Source organism: Trichoderma evansii, assembly GCF_050947405.1.
Source record: "Trichoderma evansii strain SZMC 28006 chromosome Unknown GGI43scaffold_1, whole genome shotgun sequence".
In the NCBI taxonomy this organism is placed as follows: Eukaryota; Fungi; Ascomycota; class Sordariomycetes; order Hypocreales; family Hypocreaceae; genus Trichoderma; species Trichoderma evansii.
In genome coordinates, this window is record NW_028145205.1 from 2,335,408 (window position 1) to 2,352,340 (window position 16,933).

At 49.1% G+C, this 16,933-nt stretch overlaps 6 protein-coding genes across 6 annotated transcripts; 3 read left to right on the forward strand and 3 right to left on the reverse strand.

Annotated features, from left to right (window-relative positions):
• Nucleotides 1-1,024: 1,024 nt before the first annotated feature.
• Nucleotides 1,025-3,431, reverse strand: GGI43DRAFT_391162 (uncharacterized protein). The gene is made up of 4 exons (XM_083204406.1): nt 3,232-3,431; nt 2,865-3,182; nt 2,616-2,794; nt 1,025-2,553 (listed from the first exon to the last, which is right to left on the reverse strand). Exons 1-4 carry the CDS (start codon nt 3,265-3,267, stop codon nt 1,563-1,565), a joined length of 1,524 nt encoding a protein of 507 aa, XP_083066383.1. The 5' UTR covers nt 3,268-3,431; the 3' UTR covers nt 1,025-1,562.
• A 74-nt stretch (nt 3,432-3,505) lies between these two features.
• On the forward strand, nt 3,506-6,937 carry GGI43DRAFT_391164 (U3 snoRNA-associated protein UTP13). The gene is made up of 3 exons (XM_083204407.1): nt 3,506-3,827; nt 3,884-3,911; nt 3,965-6,937. The coding sequence occupies exons 1-3, from the start codon at nt 3,651-3,653 to the stop codon at nt 6,487-6,489; spliced, it is 2,730 nt and encodes a 909-aa protein (XP_083066384.1). The 5' UTR covers nt 3,506-3,650; the 3' UTR covers nt 6,490-6,937.
• Nucleotides 6,938-6,944: 7 nt separating this feature from the next.
• GGI43DRAFT_24187 (mRNA splicing protein SAD1) lies at nt 6,945-8,702 on the forward strand. The gene has a single exon (XM_083200695.1). The coding sequence runs from the start codon at nt 7,053-7,055 to the stop codon at nt 8,688-8,690; it is 1,638 nt and encodes a 545-aa protein (XP_083066385.1). The 5' UTR covers nt 6,945-7,052; the 3' UTR covers nt 8,691-8,702.
• A 317-nt stretch (nt 8,703-9,019) lies between these two features.
• GGI43DRAFT_24192 (translation initiation factor eIF 4e-like domain-containing protein) lies at nt 9,020-10,579 on the reverse strand. The gene is made up of 3 exons (XM_083200697.1): nt 10,472-10,579; nt 9,604-10,407; nt 9,020-9,523 (listed from the first exon to the last, which is right to left on the reverse strand). Exons 1-3 carry the CDS (start codon nt 10,498-10,500, stop codon nt 9,349-9,351), a joined length of 1,008 nt encoding a protein of 335 aa, XP_083066386.1. The 5' UTR covers nt 10,501-10,579; the 3' UTR covers nt 9,020-9,348.
• A 1,659-nt stretch (nt 10,580-12,238) lies between these two features.
• GGI43DRAFT_391170 (uncharacterized protein) lies at nt 12,239-13,260 on the forward strand. Its single transcript, XM_083204408.1, has 2 exons — nt 12,239-12,685; nt 12,751-13,260. Exons 1-2 carry the CDS (start codon nt 12,380-12,382, stop codon nt 13,030-13,032), a joined length of 588 nt encoding a protein of 195 aa, XP_083066387.1. The 5' UTR covers nt 12,239-12,379; the 3' UTR covers nt 13,033-13,260.
• A 9-nt stretch (nt 13,261-13,269) lies between these two features.
• Nucleotides 13,270-15,262, reverse strand: GGI43DRAFT_24219 (Alpha/Beta hydrolase protein). The gene is made up of 7 exons (XM_083200706.1): nt 14,499-15,262; nt 14,350-14,433; nt 14,108-14,243; nt 13,942-14,056; nt 13,772-13,886; nt 13,589-13,717; nt 13,270-13,536 (listed from the first exon to the last, which is right to left on the reverse strand). The coding sequence occupies exons 1-7, from the start codon at nt 15,042-15,044 to the stop codon at nt 13,396-13,398; spliced, it is 1,266 nt and encodes a 421-aa protein (XP_083066388.1). The 5' UTR covers nt 15,045-15,262; the 3' UTR covers nt 13,270-13,395.
• Nucleotides 15,263-16,933: the final 1,671 nt, after the last annotated feature.

The following is a 16,933-nucleotide window of genomic DNA, read 5'->3' on the forward strand; positions in this document are numbered from 1 at the left end:
TCATTATGTGGTTAAGGAACCGGTGATTCTGCCTTCTTATACTACTAGGAAATTTCCCTCCCCCCTGCTCCTCTCACTATCTCTTTCTCACTCTCTTCATTTTTTTCTTTTCTTTTCACTTTCAGGCAGGGGGGGGGGGGGGGGGGTAAAGGAGGTTCCAGGTCGTACAGGTTTAGCACACAACAGGGGTTTCGGCAGCTTAGTGCCATAACTTGCTCAGAGTGAACGGCCGATATAATATCATATTTCATCCAATTCACGCAGGAGAAAGTATCCACAATACTATTGAACGACCTCAGTCATCTGAAATGCGACTGGTGAGTTAGAAAGCCACAATTCAATAAAGGTGAATTTAGCTGCATGGTTTTTAGGTGAAGCCCCGGCCAGTGCTACCTTCCAAGGTTTCTATCAAATGCCGGGGGTAACATTCCGGGTGCCGGGGCCAGGGCCAAAACTTGACTCATAGTCCCATGTAAGTACATACAGCACGATGGATATATCAGACTCCTTCGCGTAGTTGTCTCTATCGCTTCTGTCAACTCTTCTGTATAGGTAAACCGCCCTGCAAAGCTCTCGTATCCATTTCCTAGCGAGTGCCGCCAGCTAATAGGAGTGATTGTTACCTTCTTTTCTCAATAGTGGATTTCTCCATTTTTGGTATTAAAGCTAGCTACCCTATTTGGATATCTTAATTTAGACAGGGCTTCGCTCTGGGATGCCTACTATCAAGATTTTGCGTACCAATGCCCCCAGTGACCAAGTCCATCTGGAGCTCCATCAGTTCTTAGTAGTTCGAGTTAGCTTGGGCTGCCTCAGCATATAATTGGTGGAGAAGACGCGAGATGAGCAAGGTAATGTTAGATGATAACGTGCCTTCATATGGGACAGCAGCTTCTTACGTATTGTTCTATTCCATTTCCAAACTGCTGTCGGTAAGAATACATCCAAAGATATAGTTGAGGGCTCAGAGAGTGTATTGTTGGACAATGAATTAGGCAAAGGCTACGTTATGTAATTACTTACAATATAATTAATGAATTAGGCACTGAAGTAGCTGCCGTGGGCGCTTTATTCTGTATAAACGTAGGCATAAAATGAAAGCAAGGATACATATCACGGCCCAATGCATGATTCCCAAGCTCCCTAAAACACAAAAACCTAAACGCCATGTTTCATCGTTCGTTCACTGCATCCAATAGTTCTACCTTGGCACGTCCAGGCCTTTTAAACGATGCGGCTCAACAGAGCAGAGGAGCGGGTCTCAAGAGGAGGCATGCCCCGCATCCCACATCTATTCCCTGTCACTTTATCAACATGGCCTTCGGGCCACGCGGCCGACATTCGTTTCTACTCCGTAGCCTAGAATTTATTTACTGCCGAATGGGTTTGGCGCACAGAGAAGCTGGGGTCTCGAATCTCATCTCATCTCATCTCATTCTTCTTATCCGAACCTGACCCTATCTGGCTTAGAGACAGTCCAAGGGTGGATTAAGTGGCATTCATGCCTGTAAACTATACGACGTTATAGAGAGAAGCTGCAAGAGTACCGAGCTGCTCTATCTCTATGTCTTAGCTTCTTCGGCAGCCCACTCCTCCTCGGAAAAGTGGTACCATTGGGAAAGGCCAGTGAAAACTGCCCAGACTTCTGTAGTAAGAAGAAGATGAATGAACTCAGTCCACAAATAATTCATGGCTGACGTCCAAGAGAGGCCGCTCAGCAGGTTTGTTTGGCATATATCTTCGCAGGGTATACCATTTCGCAAGCAGAATGCCCGCGCTACCAGACGTAGAGCTGTTGCATCATAAGGAGTCATTAGGAGCCGAGTTATCGAATTAGACAGCATGTGCGACGCCAGAAGCGCCGGGATTTGAGTGAGTAGCGTATCCAGGTATGTAGGTTGAGAACTGATAGAAGCCCTCGAGTCTGTATTAGCAACGCTTGGCCGTAATTCGGCACTCCATAAGCCCTGAGGTGCATCGGTGGATTCGGTTGCCTCCACATCAAAGCTGATAAGTGTGGCCCTTATTCCATCATTGTCTTCTTCATCGCTCCCATAATCATCCCCTCTGGCCGAGAATATACTTGGTCTGCGCACAGCATCCGCGCTGCCTGTGTCAGTCGGGAGTTGGCTCTCCACAGGCGCCACAGGTGTTCCCCCTTCATTAGAATGGATCTCGCTAGGAGCCTCATTTACGAAAGACTGTGATATCGACGGCGGGGCTTGGGGGATTGTTTTACCATGAAAGACGGTGCTCGGGAGGCGCTTGAAAGTCTCAGCCCATATATGTGGCTTCCAGTCGCGAACCATTCTTTGAGTCATGACAAAGACGAGGAATGGGGCATTACAAATAAGTAGACCGCCCAGCCATTGCAGAATCGAAGAAACCCCAAAGCCTTCAAGAGGAGGCGGGGCAACAATTGGCGACGCTTCTGTAAAAGGAATGAAAAAGGACGGGCTGGGCAGCCATTGGTGGCTCGGTATTAGGCCAAGCCTTTGCAGGGATATATGTAACTCCAGGTGAACGCGAATGTATGACCAGGCTTCGTGGACACTGGGATGAATGGTTAGCAACCCTGGGAGGCATTCTACTGCGAAGAGAGCAACATGACTTACAAACGCCTGGCACCAAGCTTTTCTTGTTCGCCAAGCCACAGCCGGGCGACCGAGAACTCAATGTAGTTTGACAAGAGGTTTGCAGGAGCGCCAGGGAAGATATCCCTAGAAAATGAGAAATCGTGTCGTGCCTGCTGATAGAGCTCCCAAAATGGAATCTTAGAATACCGTTTATAAATCTGCGAGTAACAGATTAGTATGCATAGATATAGAGGGTAGCCCAGTCCGTCATTTAAAGAGGCTCCTCACCAGAATCCGGTCTCTAAGGCCGTTGATACCAAAAACTCCAACCGCTTCCACGCAGCGTTTGGCTGACGATGCTAGTCTAAGGCCAATACCTTCTTCATACGCACCATGTCGTCTCTGCGAGTCTACTTCAGGGCCTGGATTTTCGGGTTCTGCGATGCCGATGATGAACATCACCTGATTATGTGATCTGATGATATCTCTGTTGATCCTCATGGTGTCGGGATTAATTGGACGCCCTCCATGGTCGTATTGCTGGTTTGGAAGGCGATCATCATCTTCGCCTTCACCCTGCACTACATCATCATATGGCGAACGGCCCTAACAATGTTAGTAATGATACGTTGAGATCAGCTTTCTCATCTCATACCAGGGCCTGAGCCATAAGCGGGCCTTGCATGCCCATAGCGAATAGCTTTAGAAGCAAATGAGCTTCTCAACATCGCAACTCACGCAGGCATGCTCTGCGGATGTCAAGTTTGAGATGGATCACAACACTATTGAGCCGCGCTTTACCCTCCGTCATCCTCTCCTTCTTTGCTCCAGCGCAACACCAGTGCGTAGCTACCCATGCCTGGTAAGTGGAGTGGCTGAGAATACGACCGGATAAACAGTGGATGATAGACGTAAGAGCCAATCATGGCTTAGCAGCTTCGCCTTTGCTTGCACTAGCGGAACGAATGTGCAGCAATTTCTTATCGCTATCCTTATCGGCATATAGATCAAAAAATTCATGGACTGGCGCATATCCTTCCAGATTTCTTAACACGGCGAACCGACGAAGCGACCATGGCAACCAAACAGCCATTGAAGACGACATTCGACGTCGAGCGTGTCATACGGCCGATCTATACCGGAGGCTCTGTTGCGATTGACAACAAAGCGCAAATTTTAGCTACCACTTTGGGCGAAGATGCTATCTTGACGAATCCCTCCAATGGCAAGCATCTGGCTCAGATTGAGGGCGTAAGTGATGCCCCGCGAGTCTGCAAAATTGAATCAAAAGGCTAATTAGATCAAAGGATGGAGAAGCCATTTCGACGTTGACACGTTCGTAAATGTCATACATCATTAGCAGAGAGCAAATACTAATACTCGTCTAGTAACGCCGTCTGGTTCCCATCTTATCATCTGCTCGCGATCATTGTCTATGAGAATCTTCACGCTCAAATGGTCCTCAGAAGGCGACTCGATCGAAGCATCACTAGTTCGCACACTAAAGCCTCACACAACTCCCGTCATCGTTATCGCGGTTGATCGCACCGGCACTCTCCTAGCGACAGGCGGAACCGATGGTGTAATAAAGGTTTGGGACATTGCCGGCGGCTATGTTACACATACTTTCCGTGGACCATCAGTATTAGTCTCAGCACTGCGCTTTTTTGAGGTCGCATCACGATCCGCGTCGATCCGCAATTCCAAAGGAGCGAGGAATCAGTCCAAGGCAGCAGACGAAGAGGACGAGGAAGAGGCAGGCAATGCCACAACTACACACTTCCGACTGGCTTCGGGTAGTCAAGACGGAAAGGTCCGAATTTGGGATTTGAACAAGAGGAGCTGTATTGCAAACTTGGATTCCCATGTATCTGATGTACAGGCGATTGACTACTCGCCAATACAGCATGCCATTGTTACTGCTAGCCGAGACAAGACTCTTATTTGGTGGGATGCGAAGTCGTGGAAGATTCGAAAAGTCGTTCCATGTCTCGAGCTTGTGGAAGCCGCAGGTTTCTTGGATGACGGAAACCTCACATACTCTGCTGGAGCAAATGGATGTCTTCGCATCTGGGATACTGACAAGGGCGCCGAGCTGACTCCGAAGCAATCTGCAAAGAGCGAAGAAGAAGGGATTGTCGCCGGTATTTATCGACCAGAACTTCCCTTTATTCTTCTGGTCCAGGTTGATCATACATTGGCTCTATATGAGTTAGCATCAAAAGCTTCAACAACCACCTTTACTACACCTGAGCCTTTCCGTCGGATATCCGGTACTCATGACGAAATTATTGACATGGCCTATCTCTTACCCGACCACTCCATAATGGCTCTGGCAACAAATTCAGAAGATGTACGATTGGTGTCTGTAGCCGAATCCAAACAAAATGCGTCAGAGATGACATGGACGAAATCAGAGACTCCATACTTTGGTCAAGATGTGGCCCTCCTACGAGGACACGAAGATATTGTTATTGCTCTGGATGTCGACTGGTCCGGACACTGGGTAGCCACTGGAGCCAAAGACAATACTGCAAAGCTATGGAGAATCGACCATGCTAATAACTCTCATATTTGCTGGGCCACATTTTCTGGCCATGCAGAGTCGCTTGGCGCTGTGGCCCTACCGCGCACTCTTCCCGCTGAAGGCTCGGCGGCGCGAACTGACCCTCTCAACCACCCTCCGCCTTTCCTAATCACTGGTTCACAAGACCAAACAATTAAGAAGTGGGAAATTCCCCGAACTCCCCAGCAACGGGATCAAAAAACGAATGCGAGATCTGCCTTCACAAGAAAAGCCCACGACAAAGATATCAATGCAATTACTGTACATCACGCGGGTCAGATTTTTGCATCTGCTTCACAGGATAAGACAGTCAAGGTGTGGTCAGTAGAAGAGGGAGAAGTCCAAGGAATTCTTCGCGGCCACAAGCGAGGAGTGTGGACCGTCCAATTCTCTCCAGCTCAGATGCCTGCCTTGCAGGGCGAGGATGGCCCTATCACAGGCAAAGGTGTCGTCTTGACGGGTAGTGGTGATAAGAGTATCAAGCTCTGGAACCTTGCGGACTACACCTGCATCCGTACCTTCGAAGGCCATTCTAACAGCGTACTCAAAGTAGCTTGGTTGAGCATGACATCGCGTCCAGAGCAATCGAAAGGATTGGTTCAGTTCGCAAGTGCGGGTGGCGATGGACTCGTTAAGATTTGGAATGCAAACTCTGGAGAAGCTGAGTGTACTTTGGATAACCATGAAGACCGAGTTTGGGCCTTGGCTGTTCACCCAGATACCAATGCTGTGGTCTCTGGCAGTGGTGATTCTACAGTGACATTCTGGAAAGATACAACTTCTGAAACCCAAGCGGCAGCATCTCAAGCGGCGCTGAAGCTCATCGAGCAAGAACAAGAGCTCGAGAATCACATGCACGCTGGGTCGTACAGAGAAGCCATCACTCTGGCCCTGCAGCTTAATCACCCTGGTCGTTTACTCAGCCTTTTTACCTCTGTTGTAACGACCAGCAAGCCCGAGCAGGGCAGTCTGTGCGGTATCAAGGCCGTCGACCAAGTGCTGGCAACGCTTTCCGATGATCAGATATACCTGTTGCTGTTAAGATTGCGGGACTGGAATACAAATGCTCGTACAGCCCCCGTAGCACAGCGTATACTACGGACGCTGATCAAGAGCTACCCAGCTTCAAAATTCTCAAACTTACAAGTTAAGGGCTCAAGAGGAGAGAAGAGCTTGAAGGACGTCCTGCACGGTTTGCGAGTGTACACGGAAAGACATTATAAACGCATGGAGGAGTTGGTGGATGAGAGCTATCTGGTAGAGTACACTCTGCAAGAAATGGACAGCCTCGCACCCACGCTCCAGGGTGATGTATCCTCGAATACGGATACTATCATGATTGGCTGAAGCTTTTACATGGAGAAAACGTTATACCTTAGAAGGCCCCTTGCCTACTAATACAGGGAGTGTCTAAATGGCTAGCTGAGGAGATATGGGGAAATATTTGTGAAATCATCATATATAGCGCAAAGGTTAGATAAAAGGCAATAATGCACACAATGTATATATACCATTGATGGATGTTATGATGTTTGAGTCCATTTGACTACTGTCACGCGCGAAGCCCAGCAAGATAGCAACCCCAATAGTCTGTATGCGTAGGAGAATGAATTAAAATGTTATTAGAATATTTTTTTTTTAAAATTAAATATGGCAGATTGGACTGCCTTTACAAATCCCATTTGGCTGTCCTTATAATAAAAGGCTTTAGGTTATGCACGTATGGCCGTCCTCTCACACATGGCTCACGCTACTACAAAGTCATAGGCACGCTGCAAGACCCACTGCGATTTTCCACTGCAGCCTTGTCAAGCACTTGCGCCAAACTTAACTTCATATACCCAACTGCAGGCGCCCATTGCTCTTCTCCAGACTCACAGCTGCTCGCAATTCTCGCTTTTTCGTGAGACATGTCGAAACGACAAGCTTCAGAAGCTCTGGAAGAGCTCCAGGACATCGCATCTCCCTCGTCCAAGCGCTCTCGAATGGGCGACTTCGACTCACCCCTCGCGAATAGCCACGACGAAGCGCAGAGCCTCGAGCAGGACGGAGAGCGAAGAAATGGGGACGCGGAGGACGCAGACAGCGACGAATTTGATGAGGGGGATGATGAATCGCCCATGGTGGCTCCTCAGCGCCAAAAGGGACCTGCAGACGGATACGACGATCTCTATCTCGACACCATCGACCGCAACGTGCTCGACTTTGACTTCGAGAAACTGTGCTCCATCTCCCTCTCCAACATAAACGTCTACGCATGTCTCGTGTGCGGCAAGTACTTCCAAGGCCGCGGCGTAAAGTCACACGCCTACTTTCACTCCCTGGACGAGGACCACCACGTCTTCATCAACCTCGAAACGCAAAAGGTCTACGTCCTGCCTGACGGCTACGAGGTCAAGAGCAAGTCTCTCGACGACATCAAATACGTATCCGACCCGCGGTATACTAAGAGCGAGGTCATTCAGCTAGATCGTCGCGCCAACCACAGCAGCTGGACGCTCGACGGCAAGGAGTACACGCCGGGCTTTGTCGGCATCAACAACATCAAGGAGAACGACTACCTCAACGTGGTGGTGCAGGCGCTGTCACATGTCTCCCCCTTGCGGAACTATCTGCTGCTGGAGGACTTTTCTAAGAAATCAGAAATCGTCAAGAGGTGCAGCATCCTATTCCGCAAGATCTGGAACCCACGCGCCTTCAAATCACACGTCTCGCCTCACGAACTGCTTCAGGAGATCGCCCTCCTCTCTAACAAACGTTTCACGCTCACGAACCAGTCAGACCCCGTCGAATTTCTCTCTTGGTTCCTCAACAACCTCCATCTCGGTCTCGGCGGCAGCAAGACAAAGCCAGGAAGCTCCATGATCCAGCGTACGTTCCAAGGCAAGCTCAAGGTCGAATCCCAGGCCATCACCGCTCGAGCAGACGCAGGAGATCGTCTGCGCTTTGAGGAGGCCGGAGAAGTCAAGGTCGACATCGTGCGCTTCCTCTTCTTGACTCTCGACCTGCCATCAGCACCGCTGTTCCAGGACGAGCTGGAGAAGAACATCATCCCACAGGTCCCTCTCAGCACCATCCTAAGCAAATACGACGGCAAGCGAGCGCAAGAGCATCACGCACAACGAAAGCGCTATCGCTTATTACACCCTCTCCCGCCGTATCTGATATTCCACGTCAAGCGCTTCTCCCAGAACAAGTTCGTCGCGGAGCGCAACCCCACAATCGTTACCTTTGACGCAAGGAATCTCGACGTTTCGCCGTATGTGGAGCCGAACCCGAATGAGTGGCCCGTGGGTGAGCCGATATGGTACGACCTCGTAGCCAACGTCGTCCACGAGGCAGTCCGCAAGAGAGATGACGTCGCAGACAGCGGCGAAGAGAAGAAGACCTGGAAGGCCCAGATCAAGGACAAGGCCACCGGCGAGTGGGTCGTCTGCCAGGACTTGTTTGTTGACAAGGTACAGAGCGAGCTGCTGTATCTTGGAGAGACGTATCTACAGATCTGGGAGCGGAGGAAAGTACCCGCCAAGGGAAAAGGAAAAGCGTAGAGGATGAGCATTTGTACAAATTCAGTTATACCACATAATACCGGCGTCGTGTCAAAAATCGTATAGGCAAAGAAGGGGCCCAGCAGAAAACGAATAGACTTGATACTTGCAGAGCAACGAGCCTGCACAAGAGCATCTTTATTTCATCCTTTCTTGTCCTTTGTATTGTTTTTTCTTTCTCTTTAAGCACAGAGCGCCGTTTGAGAATCGTCGGCATGGCCAGTTTCGAGGTCATTTAAACCATACTATAGTACATTATCCACATGTAACAAAAAAAAACCCAGCCCTTTCCGCCCACCATTTTCCAGGTAGAGCAAAATTCAGTTTGTCTCCCAGTGTACATCCCAGAATTTTCCATCCGCGAAATAATTCACACGAGAAACTACCGCACCCAAAAAAGAAAAAGTGAAAAAAAAGTGAAAAAGTAAAGCCAATAAAAAAACAGGACGTACGGGAAAAAAAAACCAAGAAGTGACGATAAACACGTTACGGAACTGCAACATTACCCAAGCGCTCTGCCCGGTAGTGTACAAATAACAAGAGGAAAACTTTCATAGCCGATAAAAGGACGAAGAAACAACCGAGCACGCATTCGGCGGCTTAATAAGACAAGATGGCAAGGGTGTGCGGGCCCTTGATGACGGATGGCTTTTTTTCTTTATTCGAAGCTCTGCTTAGATGAATTATTGGTGTGCCGCTTGTCGCCCTGGTGTTGACTGGCCTTCTCGCGGCGTTGTTCGTCGATGGCAGTTCGTTGCTGGATGCTGGAATCGTGCGACTTAAACTCGAGACGAGTGTTCGCCGGAAAGTTGAGTACCTGCTTCATGGTTTCGCTACAGTGGCAATAACGCGTTAGTCCATCGAACCATGTATAACAAATATGACAGGGGCTTGGGTATAGCCTCAAACGTACCGAATCTTGAGCACGCGACCGCCGTCGGTTCTGGTCCAAATACTCAAAATATCCTCGCCATTACGCATACTCAACACGGCACCACACACGTCCTCCCCGGCATCACCGAATTGGTCGCCCACGAGAGAAAGCAGCAGATCCTCCCAGTAGCGATCAGCCACACCCTTCTTCAGGCGAACAACCCACTTGCCTCCCTTCCGGTTCACGTCATCCTCCCATATCGGCCGAATATCCTTCTTGAAAAGGTGGTAATCGGACACGACGGGCAGGCTTGATGGCCGCTTGAGGTGCGAGTAGATCTGCCAGAATTCCTCCGCCGACCGCACCGTGGCGATCCCGTGCAGTGTATTCTCATATTCGATGAAACCGTGCGCCTTCGAGATCGGGGGTCTGTACCAGAAAGACCATGCATCTTTCAGCATGTGAATCTGTGCGGCCCCGGCCGGGGGTTCCGACACCTTGGTCTCGGAGATGGACGCCATGTTAGGCGCCCTAGCTACGGGCTTTGCGGTGTCCTTGGAGGCGGCTTGCTTCGCGACGGCTGAGCCCATGGCAGTATCAAAAGGGTTCCCGCCAGACTTTGGTGTTTTGGCTGAGCCAAAAGAGCCAAACGAAGCAAAAGCCCCTGAGCCCAGGCCAAAGGCGCTGGAGGCCCCCCCCGTTGGAGATACCAGCCCGCTTCCTGGAGTAGTGTTGAAAGATTTGCCATGCGACGACTTCACCGTGGCGCTACGGGAACCGGATTCACCTCCCCCCAAGCCATTGGCGCCATTGGACGGCGTGGTCAAGGAGAGCTTTGACGAGCTGGACACCGGTATGTTAGTCAGAAACAACTGCGCCTTGGAGGCGACGTATAGGGTGGTCATACTTGGTTCGACGAGTCCATAGATTCTCCATTAAGCCTTGTTGGGGGTTTCGACTTTGATCTTGATGCTCGGGATGCGGGGAGGTGGAGGGACGCCTCGCTCGGGGAAAGATTTTCGAGGGTCAGGCGGAAGTCGAGAAGCGTCGCTGGATAGGGCGTGGCAAAGGGCGATGATGTGTATCTCGGTGCGCTCAAGGGCGGTGCCCGGAACTCTTGGTAAGGACGTGGAAAATTGTAGCTTCTGCGATGCGAAAGGGAGCGAGAGAGGGAGGGGGCCTTAAAAAAGCTGGCGAGTGCAACGGCGACGGAGGGGTTTCGAGGAGACGGTCGCGAGAGGAGGATGGAGGTTGGAAGCTGATAGTAGAGATGTGAGAGGAGTGATGACGGATATTGCGCGATGTTTGAAGAAAAAGTTGCTCGAGTTTGGGGAGAATTATGTGAGGTTGTGGATCTTTGGGGTTCTTGAGGTGGAAGAATTCTGCGTGACATCGACATTTGCTGAAATTTACGAGTGCTAGCAGGTACATTGCCGGCCGTACCCAGCCAGCGGTTACGGGTTACGGTTAGCGGCTGGACAGAAGCCCTCCCTTTGCTCTTTTTGGGGGGGTCTCATTGGGGGGCATCCACCTTCAGGCCCTTGGAGCCGGAACCGACAGTGCCTGTAACTGTAGCAGATATTCAATGTTCTATTCTGCATGGTTTGGCGGGATGCTCCGGGCAGTTACAGATCAGCAGATGGAGCAGCATGCACTACGGCCACGAGTTGCAGTGGGCGGCATTAGTCTTGTTGCGATGCATTAATTTTTTTTGTTATTTGCTCCTTTCAATGCCTGACGTTAGGATGCAGGAGGAAGCCGAATATAGTGTTACATACTTGATGCACGCGGAGCACGCTAAGCTCGCTGCAATAGAAAAAAAAAAAAAAGGTCGATTCGATGGCGTTGTATTACAGAGCGCGTCATATGCTATCATCTGGTGCATACATGACCGCATATTGGCCCGATGGCTACCCATTGGGCAAAATAAGGTCTCACCGAACCATTAAGATGTCATCTTACGCAGGATTAAACCTTGGGTGCTTCATCTGCATAGGATCACTGATTGAAGGATAGCACATTAGGAAGAGTAGCGATGCCGTTGATAATACCAATTGCATTCAAGTGCCTGAGCAATGTCTCAGCCTCTCCATTCTTGCTGATGGATGCAACAGTACTGGCCACCAGCTTACTGACTGCCGATTGGATCCTCCTGTAGCCTGGTCTGGAAGTACCAAAGACAAATTGTATAGAGGTACTTTAAAATAATTGCGAATGCTATCGGGTATTATATATGCCATTGAGAATACTCTGCATTGCGATTATTGAGGCCGTAACAAGGTTGAGATACAAGAAATATACAATTTTCTCGAGCACTGTTTGTCAGCACAGATTCTACAGCAGCCGTTCTTACAGTAGCTCGTGGGAGATTAACCAGGTACCTCTACCACCCTGAGATACGTCTGAGAGAAATGAATTCACGAGAAGAAGCTACCACGTAGGTATGCTATAGGTAGTGTTGAATCTTGGGTATTTTGTGTACTCGATAAGCTTGGGAGTTTCTAACAAAATCATGTTACACGAGACTCTACAGTAAGCACGCATTAATACTAGGCCGAGCTTTTCCATCCAATGCAACAGGATGGTTCTAGAAGGCCTAGAGAACTTTACACCCAATAACACCAAGACGATTTGGCCCCCACCTCTCAAGGTACGGGCGGTACCTAGCACGAGTATCTTGCTGTACTTTTCTTATCGCCCCTCAGCGAAACCGATAAGAACCGATAAGCCCAAAATTTTCTGCGGCGCGAGCAAAGCTTCCTGCAGCGGATTAACCCATCTTTGCGACATCGTCCATTGAGCAACAATTCTCACAATGGCGCCGACACGGACGATCAAGAATAAGCATGCTGGGCCAAAAGGCGGCTCCAGCGCACCTGCAAAGGGCGGCGCAAAGCGATCGGCCACCGATGGCGTCTCCAAGCCCAAGTCCAAGAAGCCCAAGGGCCCCGTCGTGTCGCAGCAAGTCAAGGAGAAGAACCGCGCCTTGCTGATGAAGAGGCCAAAGAAGAAGACCTACACGGCCGAAGAGCTGGGAATCCCGACCTTGAATATGATTACGCCCATTGGCGTTGAAAAGCCCAAGGGCAAGAAGAAGGGCAAGGTGTTTGTGGATGACAAGGTGCGTTTGCCACAGGATGGGAATTGTGCCCTGGAACATTGTTCAATGCTAACATACGTGAATAGGAGAGCATGACGACAATTCTGTCTCTCGTCCAAGCCGAGAAGGAAGGCGCCATTGAATCGAAAATGATCAAGGCCCGACAGATGGAGGAGATCCGCGAGGCTAGAAAGGTCGAGGCCGAGAAGAAGGCGGCCGAGAAGAAGGCCATGTTTGAGGATACCAAGGAATCCCTGAGGAAGAAGAGAAAGAGAAAGAATGAGGGCAAAGAGGACAACACGAAGAGCATATCATTGACGGGCACAAAGGCGAGCAAGTCTTCGAAGAAGAGGGTCTCGTTTGCCTAAGGGACGGGATGAGGAGAGAGCTATTGACATGTACATTTGCATCGGCTTGTATTTTCTTTCTTCTGGCGCATGGAGTTGGGGCATACCATAAACAGCGATACTATGGGAGAATATTGCTTGATAAAAGCATATACAGTCTACCTAATCAACAATGCCGAAAAAACAAGATCACCATAATAAGAAGATGGTGTTTATCTTGTCTTTTAGAAAAAGCCCAAGTACCAAAATCGCTGAAGCTCTTAACCACGTGAAGTATTGCATATCTTATTCCAGTTATTCTATTAAAATTAACGACTCGTCTCATTGGAGAGTTCTCTATGCTTCGCTATAATGTCTATGTGAAAACAAAAAGGGAAACTTTTGCTAATTCCGCACAATATTCAATTTACGCCTCATTGGACTATAGTCGGCACCCGCAAACGCTTTGTTTCTAGGAGGATAGTCCATGGGCGTTAAATTGTCCAGGTCAGCTTTGAAAGCCAAATGGTTGAGAAAATTGCACACCTGCACATTCATGTTAGCAGCTTTTCGTATCCTATTTTCCCGAAATACATACCGGGCGAGTGTGCCAGCGAGTCCCGCCAGTTTCGAACCAGCATAAGTGGCCACCGAGAGAAGTTGTGGTGAGAATTGTGTTGGGGTTCTGGCGAAATTCCTCGAATGGGATTGCTTCTTTGACCGCAATCTAAAAAGCCTGTTAGCCAAACAGCCGATTGTATTCCACACGAATAAGACGTACGGGATCATCAGTGGCAGAAATTGCCAAGAAGGGTATCTTGATTGAGAGAATGGCATCAGACGAAGAAGCATCTCGATAATAAGCAGTTTCAGTGGGGTATCCCCATGTTGGGCATCTTAGTAAATGTCAGCATACGTGGAACGGTGCGGATATGCGCGTATAAGCCTTACTGAATTTCCCGATCAAACTCATTCAAATAGGTTGTGTTGGCAATAGCAGTCAGATCCAGGTTGGAATACTGTTTGAGCTCCTTTTTATGCCCATCGATCATAGCTTTCATTGAAGCTGTAATGAATTAGGACCCAGTATCATACGTGTAGGAATTGCAGAACTTACTGCCCATGACTCTAAGGTAAACTTCTTTACCGATCAGAGTACTTGCCATCATCTTACTGGCGACGTCTAGATTGAAGGGATTTGAGCAGGCAACGGCACCTTTGAGAAGACAATCCGAGCCCTCCTCGCCAACGTACTAATTAAAAATAGTCAGTCGCAATACTTTCCGTATAAAAAGAGCTATACAATATCTCCATATATAATGAGGCAAAATATTAGAACTTTAGCCTTAGGATACGTACGTTGGTCAAAATATTGGCACCGAGTGAAAAGCCAATGCCAAAGAGCGGACGATTTGGAAATGTCTTTCTAAGCCATCTCACCATCTATATTTTTTACTCAACTCGTTAGAAATGTATCAACTTTGCGCATTGGACTTGAAGCATCTTACCTGCCGCGTATCCCATGTTGCGCGTCCGTTGTATAAGACACCGCTGGTGATCTTGCTACCGGCGCAACCTCGAGAATTCACCACACAAATCTCCCATCCTTGTTCGGGGAGAGGAGCAATTGTATGCCTTAAGTAAACCTCATGAGAGCCACCCGAAAGACCATGCAACACCACCAGCATTGGCTTGCTGTCATCCGAGCCTATACTGTCGAATTCTTCATCAGAATAGTAAATGGTACGGGGCGGTAAGCCTTCGCTTCGACCATCATGAGGCTCAACGACAAAGTCAACGGCAAATGATCCATGATAAGCTTCGTGCTCGGCCTCGAAGATCTTGCGCTTATAATAAACTGCCGGAGCATGTGGTTTTGTCACCGTCCACATCGTCTGTAAATGGCCATTGAACAATAGCGGGTTCAGGTAGCAGGGTGGTGTGCTGGCTTCGCAGATCTTGAGGAGATCCGTCTCGCTGCCATCCTTTTGCTTAATTGCCCTCGGCGTTGGCGCATGAGTGAACTCGATCTTGGCCTTACCAATCCACTCCATAACGGCGGCGAATCTGTACGCTAACGCCAGTTGATTTTCACAAGCCAAAGCGAAGCTCCGAGAAAGTATGGGAATACGATGAAACGAATGACGATAGTAGTTCAGCACAAATTCAAACGGTAGCTAGCAAAAACAGTGAAACTCCAGAAAAAGATTGAAACCTTTGATTTACTGTCTAAGTTGGAACGCGCACAGACGAAGGAGAAAAAACTGGTCCTTATTTGACAGAGGGTTGCACAAGGAACAAGGAACCTTCCGCGACCCCGAATCCCGTAGCAGGTACTTCATCAGGAGTGGAAAGTAAAAGCCATGGTGGCAAGAATTTGGTGGGCTGGGAGCACGAGCACGCTGTACAAGATACTGCGTGGTATTTTCAGGTGCCCTCCCTTTCACGGAGCAATGTCTCAAAAACAGCAAGCCGCGGCTCGCCAAAAAAAATGTTGCCTCGGAAGATGGTGGGCCTGGTTTTTGATACAGTAAGTAGAGAACTGCCGAGCACTATTAATACGGCATGCCTAGTAATCATCAGTGCTAACCAACACTGCGTGATCAATAAAACAGCTGTAGTTTGGAGTGTAAGATATTACAGAGTAAACGCCGTATTACATCTCACCTAATCTAGTCCGGCCTTCACTTCTTCTTTCGGCCATCGCTGGCTGCAAGTCAGTTCTCAAGGGTTGCTTGTTCCAAGCGAGACTCTTGAGTCTCGTTTTACTTTAGTCACCTTACTTTAGCGTGTTTGTTAAGTTGTTTTAGAGGGTCCAGACAGAAATCCAGCGGTGGCATTCGTTGTACATTAAACGTTCTTAGCGGCTAGGAAAGCCCGGGATGCAGCTAACACTACTCTGGAGTGATCTGCCAAAGGCGGACGCTCCATGACTAGCGCGAAACAAGTCACGTGATTGAACCGCCTTTTTGCGTGGACTCGCACGGAAGTGTCTACAGAACACATGCAAAGCAGCATCACCACGCCACGAGTCCACATCAACGCTCAACAAGATGCGACGCCTGTGGCCGCCAGAACCTCTTGGAGAATGAGAGCCAAGATGCTTCTTTGTGACTCTCTACTATTTTCTAGCGGAGGCGGGGGAAGTGAGATCGGGAGCCTGTGGACACCCTGACGAGCGATTTGGAGCCTTGTCCCCCGGAGTACCGTTTTGCTGGACGAGCCGACACGCTGGATGTGGCCCACCGATCGAGTATGGGCTTGTTGAGTTTCTTGAGGGAGACATGGCATGATAACATCGCCCAGGGAGCGAGCTTGTCGCCAATACCCCGCTACAGCTTCCATATCAGCGCCGGAAATAGGCACCTGTAAACCACTTCGCTGTGCCCCGTATTGCAGCTCCTCTGCAAACTTTCAGCCACTCTCAGTGACGGCTGTTTTATTTGGGATGATGCCGATTCTTGGCTGCGACGGATGAAGTGCTGCAAGCGGCACGAGTTATATTGTGCTCTCGACACCAGAGCCCCTCGTTTGAACAAACGCTGCGTCTTCCATTACTATGGCAATCTCGTCACATGTCTGAGGATTGGTTTTTTTTTTTTTTGACGGAATAGGTCTGTTTATGGCCCAAGCAGAAGCCTAAATTTACTTCCCTACGTTGCTGGCAACATTTTGCTGTAGCACCCAAGCACGGTTCTATGACTTGGATGACGTTGAGTCGCTGCAGTCTCATTGATGATGCTGATCAGCCCTGAAGATCAGCCCTGCATGCTGATTGGCTCGATCCACTCATGAGCAAAATGAGAATGGAAATGAAATGGAGAATGAAAATGGGAATGACAAGGGGAACAAATGACGCTGCATCAAGGCAAACGGACTAATCGTGCGAAATTCGCGCGTTCATATCTACATATGCTTGATGATCAGCTCCATCATTTGGAAC